Source organism: Cystoisospora suis (genome assembly GCF_002600585.1).
Source record: "Cystoisospora suis strain Wien I chromosome Unknown contig_1051, whole genome shotgun sequence".
Lineage (NCBI taxonomy): Eukaryota > Apicomplexa > Conoidasida > Eucoccidiorida > Sarcocystidae > Cystoisospora > Cystoisospora suis.
Genome location: NW_027153852.1, coordinates 1 through 8995, shown reverse-complemented (window position 1 = coordinate 8995; position 8995 = coordinate 1). Strand labels below are relative to the sequence as shown.

General features: G+C 51.1%; 2 protein-coding genes across 2 annotated transcripts; one reads left to right on the top strand and one right to left on the bottom strand.

The window, feature by feature from the left end:
* Nucleotides 1-446: 446 nt before the first annotated feature.
* CSUI_002518 (uncharacterized protein) lies at nt 447-8299 on the bottom strand. Its single transcript, XM_068062718.1, has 3 exons — nt 3869-8299; nt 1878-3087; nt 447-1239 (listed from the first exon to the last, which is right to left on the bottom strand). Exons 1-3 carry the CDS (start codon nt 7645-7647, stop codon nt 1078-1080), a joined length of 5151 nt encoding a protein of 1716 aa, XP_067925303.1. The 5' UTR covers nt 7648-8299; the 3' UTR covers nt 447-1077.
* A 137-nt stretch (nt 8300-8436) lies between these two features.
* Nucleotides 8437-8805, top strand: CSUI_002517 (uncharacterized protein; the record flags this gene model as incomplete). The annotated part of the gene is made up of 1 exon (XM_068062717.1): nt 8437-8805. A coding segment is annotated over one exon (219 nt), but the record flags the coding sequence as incomplete, so codon positions are not given.
* Nucleotides 8806-8995: the final 190 nt, after the last annotated feature.

Here is an 8995-nt window from a genome sequence, read left to right as displayed (position 1 = left end):
GATGTGTGATGCCGCGATACGGGTGTGGTCTGAGGTTCACAGCCTGCACTCTGAAATTCGCTGTGCAATGCGACTTTCAGTTGTTTGGAATCAGAACTTCCGGGGCTTAGAGGATCTCAGTTTTGGGGGAGGAGGCTCTCTGCAGCTGTCTCGGAGAGCGAACGACACACAGTTAGTTGATGTGGGGGTTCAAGTACGGCAGAAGCGCTTGTGAGTTACGGCAGAAGCGGTTGTGAGATATCGCACCAGCGAGTGTGAGGTACGACACCAGAACCCTTGAGAGCCGTGACACAAGCAAGTAAGTGTGGAAAAAGAGTTCGTTTTACCTAAGAGCTCTGTATCATTTTAAGGAGAGCGTGGCCCCCGAAAGAATAGACAACGGAATGCGAGCGGGACCGCCCTTCAACACGTAAGCGGCTACTGTGGAGGAGTGCATTGTAAAATGTACCCTGGTATCTCAGTTTAAAGAGTGTGCTCCATTACAGGGTCTCTGCATATACACCGAAGGCCCGATAGATCACCGGCATCACCAAAGATGTGGGTTTCAACGGGCCAGCTCGCATGCGTCTCAGTGGTTCGAACATATTCATACACACATACGTAGACACGGTACATTGGGAAAATCGCTGCGGCCTGCAATTTTTTATACTCGACCCTACGCTTTTACATTTTTAATAGATACCCTCTGTCAAAAGAACGTTTTCTCTTGGAGTAGACAGGAAACCGACAGTAGTTACCAATATATGTTAACAGAAACCTCGTACTCCTGGAGCAAGAACACATCGACAGGAGTCAATTCAGAAGATATAAGGTCAGCTTGGAGCACACAAGCGCCTGCACGTACGTGTGTCTGCACCCCTTATGGCTACAGAATGTGTATCGACTAGTGGCCTCCGACGAGGCTTGCACCAAAACACTCCAGAAGCAGTCGCGCAAGTACCGCCGTCGTTTTTCCCCGCCCGCCAGCGAGGCGATTCAGGGCCAGCGCGTCGCTAGTAGGTGAGGGCCGCATTCAGAAAGTGAAGAGACTTCGCCAGAACAGACCTGCCGTCGTAAACAGAGTCCGCCTGGGGTGCATTACCCGCCATCGGCCGAAGGCAAAGCGATAGGCTTGAACGTTTTGAAGCTTGAAGGAAAATCGGTTATGTCGTTTATGGTGCCGAAGTGAGGTATCTCGGACTGATCAGTCTGCCAGATATCTAGCCATGATGTTGCGACAAGAAGAGCGTCTTCGGCAGCCTGAAAGACAGCATATATGAATGCTTCTTTCTAGTCATGTTGGTTGGCACAAGGCTGATGCGATAAGCCGTCTGAAAGCACGACGAGGCTCTTCGTCAGCGTCGGGCTGCACAGCATCGATCAGCTCACGACGCATGTGAAGTACATCCGATCCACGGAGAAGTGGATCAATTACCCGTAGAGTTTTACCACGAGTCGACATACGGGGATGTACACCGCACTTATCCCATCTTAATTTCTCACTAGAGGGTTGCCACACACCGGCGCCTCTTGAATACCGAGAGACTTCAGAGCCTATCACACTACCCTTTGCTTGTACCTTTAGTAGCCGATGTGTTACCATCGCATGCCTGCTTTGTTTGGGCGAAAAGAGTGTCACCTTCAATGGCGGGGCGCGGTAGACAATGTTTGAATCTATACCATGATCGGCATACAGAGACTGGCAGACAGACGGCACCGCCTCGAAAGATATACCTGCCTCTATGGACGCCCGCATCAGGTTAAGACGAATATAATGAAGACAAGGTATCCACGTGCATTCTTGGTATGGAAGGAGGTCCCCCGTGTGCTTATCCGACTTCATTAGCAGCGTTTCCACGAAGCAGTGACAGAGCCTAAAAGGTGCCATGCAAGCTTACCTGCCTATCTGTAACAACTTGCCTCGATTGCTCATCCCAGAATCGATGCGCAAAGCCAGTCCTGACGTTTTCGACTACATGTATGAGGAAATCCCTGGTGAATTTCGAGTCGTGTTCTCTCATAACTCGCTCTAGCACTCTTGCTTTCTCAGCTCCGCCTTGACGTGCTATCGGAACGGCTTCTGGATTTTCCAGCCTTTCTCTATCACTAGGCTGTTGAAAAGGAAACGGCGTCTGCCCCGTTGCACGCTCCCTTGCCACTCTCTCGTACTGGATCCTCCTGGAGGCACCTGTATCTCCTCCGGCAAAGATGGCGAGCATCGGCACATCAATGTTCGCTCCTACAAGGTTTGGCTTGTAGCCGGAAGGATAGAGGGCCACCACAGCATCAGGGATGAGGAGCTCTGGCGCATAAAGAGGAGAAATACAAGAAGGAAACAAACCATCTTCGGGTAAACAAGCTGGGATGGACGAACGTGGACTATTTTGTGAGCCATCCCGTTTCTGTCCGTAGGTCCTACTGACGTGACGAGGAGGAGGGCGGAAGGAATCGGAACTCGCTGTCTCTCCTCCGGAAAGAAAAACAGCTCTTTCAAGCCATCGCAGGTCCCTGTGGGGTGATATGACACTTTTAGTGGAAAAGAGCTTCCTTTTCTCTGTCCGAAGAAGAGAGAGAAACGAAGCGCATTCGAGAGCTCGTCCTCCGCCGGGTCCGAGTCCCATAACGGCCAAGGAATCCAGAGCGAATTGCTTCTTGAGAAACTGGAGGGAGCGATGTACAATCTGCGTCGCCATAAAAGAATACGCCAAGTGATCTATCATTGACGAAGCTGGAGAGAAGTCACAAAGACCGCTCTGAGTGACTGAAGACGGTGGTGTTTCAGTCTGAAAAGGAACCGGAAAGAACGATGGACGTTCAGCTGCAGAGACAAGTGACGTGTCCCTGGACTGGCCGGTTGGACAGGACAGAGCTGCACGGGATGAATACGAACAGTTCGGAGATGAAGAAGGGAGTTGTGCTACGGGTGATACGCTTCCCGCGCAATGTTCAACTGCAATTTCTTTGTCGCTTTGCTGGACAGATGGCCGCGGTCTTTGCTCTTCTTCCCCCCGCGGCGACCACGAAGGTGGAGGATCTAGGTGGGGGACAAGGACAACGCATTTGCAGCAGTCCGCGATGCGATCGGCCAGCCCGCGCACGAAGAAGTCTCTGGTAGGACGACAAAAAGACAAGAGAAGTGGTATGGGTATGGTAGGTGGCGAGCCGCAGATCTGTGTGTGACTTAGCAGCAGAAAGACTTGCCATGTTGAACAGAGTGGTTTGAGGAAACAGAACTCGACTCAGCACCAAGACGAAAGGAAATCAACAAAAACAAGTTGTTCTGCCTAGGCTGGATTGACCGGAAAAGAGAAACAGAGTCTTCTGGCGAGGTATGGCTTGTCTATACAGCTCAAAAGACCGTTAGACAGTATCGCGAAAATCCCGTTTGGTGACTTCACTAGGCTGGGTGCGTACACCACAAGGCTTCAAACCCGGCATACGGAGGTAAGAGCGAACCTGTACACTAGGTACCTGTCAGGGAACTCTTAGTGGGATGTACCTCTCTTCCAGGACAGGCGGAAGGAAATCTATGCGACTTCATGGGCAAAGGGACACAAAGTCTCGCAGAACATGTGTAGGAAAGCATTTCCCTATTCATAGTTTTCGGCGTGACTGCGTATTTCCTTGTACCGATGTCAAGATGGAGTTAGGTACGCGCTTATGCCATTCCATCTGTGAATACTAATACATATACCTGTAGCCCACGTAACATTCCACACAAAGATGCTGAGCTACGAATGCTCACGCTATACTCAGTATGCCAGGCAACAGGTACGTGGTGCAGTAAGTGTTTCTCAGTAGTGAACAATGTGCACTCCTTCTCGGGGTTGTCTTCGTTTGAATATATCGGCACCACAAGAGGAGTTTCTTTTCTATTGGTTATTCCTACCTCCACCCGTATTCATCTGGGAGAAGAACCACTCCTCTTCTTTTCTCTGTAGTCTCCTCTTCATCAATCTGTGCTTCCCTCGTGGCCGCTTGCTTTCCTGCCATCAGGTCGCTCCACCCAACGCAGTACCCAGGAATCCGGCCTTCTTCTAGAGAGGCTCCGTACTGCTCGTCCGTAGTTGTGCCGCTTCCCTCGGTTCTCCTACGCAACGACTCGATTGCCTTCTCTGTAAGGCTAGGTTTCTCCCCGCCTTCTGCTGTGTCGGCCTCTGGATCAAGCTGTTCGCTCAAGCTTCTTCTAGAAGAAGAAGCCGGGAAAAAAAGACTTGCTGCACTCCGCTGCATATCGAGCTGCCTCGCTGCTTGGGTGTACGTACGCCTCACCGCGTTGTCCTCAGTGTACCCAAATTCCTCCTCCTCTTCTTCGTGCCTCATTGCCTCCTTCTGCTCTTCTAGTTGTCGAAGTCGCGCAAGAAGGTGTGCGTTGGTACTGCGAGAGGAGTCAAAGCTCTCAGGCGTGATGATCTGGGGCTCAGGGGCGTCTTCGTCCTCTTCGTCACCATCGTCAGCATCATTGTCATCTTCTTCTTCTCCTCCGTCGTCTCTTCCCTTTCGAACCCTTCTCCTTTCAGGATTGGCAAGAGGAATGAAGACATGCTCTCGACGAAGAAGATCCTGAACCCTTACGAGGGCGGGGAAATGTGTCCCCTCACTGCCTCCCCAGGAAAGGAGGATGTCATCATCGAACCCTCCACCCCTGCCACCCCACAAGAGACTCCTGTCTTCATCTTCTTCGGTGCTTTCTACGCCTTCCTCCTCCACACCGAGTTTGTCGTGGCCACTCTCCGTCTGCAACAGTCCACTCTGGTTCGTCCTCTCCTTTGTTTCTCCGGCAAGCGTCCATACTGTTTTCTCTTCTTCGTCCCTGTCTTTATCTGCCGTATGGGTTCTTTCCCTCTCATCGTGGTGGTCTCCATCGCGTTCCATACCCACGTTTACGTCTCCTACCTCTCTTGATTCTGTTCTTCCTTCTTGGTCCGCCTCCTTAATCTCGCCCGTGCCTATGTAGCCACTCTCGTTCTCCATCAAGGATGTCAGTCCTCTTCTTCGCCCTTGTAGGCTTCTTCTCTCCAGGGCCTTTTCCACTTCTCCCCCGGACAGACTGCGGACTCCTACAATCTCTTGCCTCGCTCTGTCGACAGTGTCCTGAAAGAGCTCCAGTTGATCTTCAAGAGTTGCCAGTTCACTCCGCCAAGCATACCGGGGTTTCCAGAAGTCTTCGCATGCAGCTTCAGGGAAGAACCGTATCTCAGGGGGTTCTATACCACTGGGGTCTGGTCCTGACTGCATATCCTCGAAGTGCCCTTGGCTAGGGCGTGATTTCGTATCTGTCCTTGATTCACCGAAAGTGTCTTCTGACGCGGCTCCTCGTGGTGTATCTGTAAAGAGACCGTTCTCTCTTACTTCTTCTTCCTCTTTTCCCGTGGGCTGTCTCTGTTGCGATTGTAGGTAAGCAAGAGCGTCGCTAGGTGATAACTGCTGAAGACAACTCAGAAGTCTCTCTTTCTTTTCTTCATGTTCTTTTCTATCCTTTATATTTTCTTCTCTTCTTCGCAACCTTTCCTCTCTGTGTACCTGGTCGAGGGCTCTGAGCTCATCGTGAATCACTCTAACGAGAGCGTCTGTGATCTTTTCAGGTTCTTTGCCAGGGACAGAGATCTTTCTTTTCTTCAGTTCGGCTAGAAGTTCGTGTCCTGTTAATTCCTCCATTTTACGTTGGAACTCTGCCATATAATCAAGCGATATGCCATTTTCTTCATCACGGGCAGGCTCGGTGCTTGGCCTCGACGTCGAAGAGGATGACGAGGAAATGGAGCTTGAGGAGGAAAATGACGAGCCAGGAGCGACAGAAGGCGAAACAAAAGAGGGTGCTGTCAGACCGCGTCTTGTTGGAAGCCTGTGGCTGAAAGTCAGAGGAGGAGAGATCTGCCGTTGCTGAAAAGAATACAAAGCAGGAAAGGAAGAGGAAGGAGACGAAGAAGAAGAAGAAGGCCGTCTCACAAAGGCATGAAAACAGAACGACAGCATGCGGAAGAATTTCAGGTGTCTCGTCTCTATTGAAGTTTTGGGAGCAAGGCCAGCTGTACTGCCGCCGCGTGTATTCGCAAGACTGCTGTCGTCCATACTTCTTTCTCTATGCTTTCTCCTGCACAAGCGGTGCGTAGGTTTACTTCGCGCCCTTCTGGCTGCTCCCTTTTGAAAAATGTTGGTCGTCTGTCTCAGTCCTAGAGGAGAGCCTGCGGTAGTGCTCCTCCGTCCATGCTCTCTCTCTCCAGCGTAGGAAGTAGATTTGTTCAGGACGCCTGGGGTCCTAACGCTTACGAGATATCCTTGGGCTTCTCTTTCTTCTTCAGAACCACAGGAGGTACGGATTCCCAGAGAGGAAGATAAACGACCAGACATCGACCTATGTAGCCGACGAAGATCAAACAATCTTTTCCGCGTGTAAAGACATGAAACAGCAAGGGAGTAACTTGAGCCACCTTTTCTTGCATTGTCTGCTGTAGTTGGAGAAATGTTCATAAGATCATGATTGGTGGTGGAGCGCGCTCGAAGAAGAGAGGGCGTATGGCTCTCGGCAAGCGAGTTCCTCTCGGAAGGAAGCCGCTTCCCTATATCTACGTTCTCAAATGAATTGTCGGTTTTCAATGAAACGCGAGTAAATGAAGGAGATGGAGAGATGCGGATGCCCTGAGCGAAAAGAAAGAAGGCGGGGTTGCGTCCCTCTTCTGCTGTGTATTCATCGTGATCTCTATCACGACCGAAGAGTGACAACCACCAGCTCCGTAGCCATTCTCCATAGTTCTCCTGTTTCGCTTTGTCTCTCGTCTGTGATTTCTGCCTCTGTCTCGCACGTGTTGCGTCTCTCTGTATTCCCTTCGCTTCCTCTCTTCTCTTCCTTCTCTTCGTCTTACGTCTTCCGATCTCTTTTCTCTCCTCTCCCTTCCTCCAGGTCCCCAGACCATCTCTCTCCATCACCTTAGTGCTCTTTCCTGTCGCGCCAGTGGTTCCAGAGTTTCCCTCTCCATGGTTTCTTAGGATTGAAGACAGAAAACAAAGAAGAGACCTTCCGGTCCTCGATTCTTCCTCTGCCTCGGAGACAGACTGCACACCAGCACAAGTTCTCTTGACTTCTTGTGGAGCGGACCATCGCTCGCCTCTCACGTAGGAAGGCTGAGGAGACGTCTGACAGGGTAGGAGGGTACAGTACAGCTCGCGGTAGCATCTTCGGCTGATATAGGGGGAAGACAACCCAACATTCACCTTCCTTATCTCGTCGCGAAGGCGCCACAGTCGACAAAGCGAATCATTCTTGGGATCTCCTCGGCAGAGGAGTGCGTCATCAAAGGAGTAATTGGAGCTATCTTGGGTAGCTTTTCCATCGAGAGGCCAACCTTCCCGAGGTTGTGTATCCCAGAGATGCAGGAAGGGCTTTGTCCATTCCCGTGTCTCTTGGTTTCCTTCAGAAGACGGCTGAGACGTAAAACGGTGCTCACCACAACCAGTCTTATAACTTCTCCTCCATGGACAAAAGGGAGGGGAGATTACAGAGGAACGGATGAGCACGATATCAGCAATAAAGAGAAAAAGGAAAAGCCTCATAAGAAATACATTTTGGTTTCGGTCTGCACGCCTTGCAGTTTCCAAGGTGCGAACTGAAGAATGAGAACAGCCATGTAGATGGGTGTTTGAGGAGGGACGAGGAGGTGTTCCTGTCATTTTGTTCGGGTCATTTCGAAACTAGAAAGCAGCTGATCAACGGAGGTCAGAGCCTTGGCCACTCCGACGACTGAAACCATGCTGTGTACGTCCGTACGTCTAAACGTGTAATAACTCAAGCTGGGGAATCGTCGAGAGCTGTTTCCCGCGCTGTTTCTCACTTCGGCCGTGTCTGGCGCTGAAGAAGTTTTCCCGTTTTTGAAGCGGAGTTGTGTGTCGACTTAATCCCGGAGTGACGACATAGCAAGAGGATGCCAGCCCACAGACCGCGAGGTTCTCGCGTGTCTTGGTGGCGAGGACAGTTCTCGGGAAAGGCGGTACCCCGGTCATTGCAGTGTACATACACCGTAGCAGCATGAAGGCAAGCACCGAGTATCAACCGAATCAAAAACAACGATCGTGCTTCAGACAGTACGAGCGGGACACGCCAGACAACCACCAGGGGATCTCGTCTCGGCGTGCTCGCTCATGGAGACTAAGTTTGTTTCAGTACCCCCTGCTGCTTACACAAGTTACACACCTTGTCCGAAAGGAAAAGCATGGAGAAAGGTTTCATGGTCTGTAGCGTATGTAAGAGAACGTGGTTAACACTCAACGTAAGCGTATCCGAGCAGTCCCGCGCGCTGAGTTCGCTTACGCTGCAATACCTACAGTGTAACAAATCGTGTCTCCCGCTTTGATTCCTGAGCTGTCTCTCCCCACCCTCCTCAAGCCCCTCCCCCCCTCCGTTACTGATCGTCTCCCGCTCCAAAGCCCAACTGCGAGTGATGATGCACTGGATGCTGGCTTTTGGTGTCTTTGGAAAGCCTTTTTTATCCATACGATCCAGTGTTCGGCGCTCACCTGCATGAATTACAGACGTTTCAGATATTCAGTGTGAAGAACAGAAGGAAGACGCTTTGTCTTTTCTACAGTTCTCGTCATCGGTGTGTACAGCGCCGTGTGTCCGGCTCCCGTCTGCCGCCACCGGAAGTAACCTCGCTGCTACGCGGTCTCTTCCTTTCATAGCAGTGGCCGGGTAGACCTTTGCTTGAAATGCTTTTTCCGATCTCTGTAGTTTCTTTGTGTCTGCGTACCGGGGCAAACATCATTGGGAATATTCGTCTACAGGGAGAAGACTGGCCGGCTTTGTTCTCTCGGTTAGTCACAGCGCCGCGTGCCACAGTACGCTCAACTAGACGTCTTCGAATTCCTGTTTTACTCGCTGCTGCCAACAAAAAAAAAAAAAAGAGAATTTTTCTCGAACCAGCAAGGGCAGTTCGCAAGTAGAGAAACGGACGGCCTAGTGAAAATGGAGCTGGAATCTCTCAGAACGAGAAGGAAGCCTTGGACCCCTCCTTCAGGGTCA

Excerpts from the sequence above, each read along its gene's own strand:
- CSUI_002518 (XM_068062718.1), bottom strand. The coding sequence starts at position 7,647 with ATGACAGGAACACCTCCTCGTCCCTCCTCAAACACCCATCTACATGGC. Across the intron at positions 3,088-3,868 it reads CCAGATGAATACGGGTGGAG|AGACTTCTTCGTGCGCGGGC; the intron begins GTAGGAATAACC and ends TCGTCCTACCAG. Across the intron at positions 1,240-1,877 it reads AAGTTGTTACAGATAGGCAG|GCTGCCGAAGACGCTCTTCT; the intron begins GTAAGCTTGCAT and ends GCTGTCTTTCAG.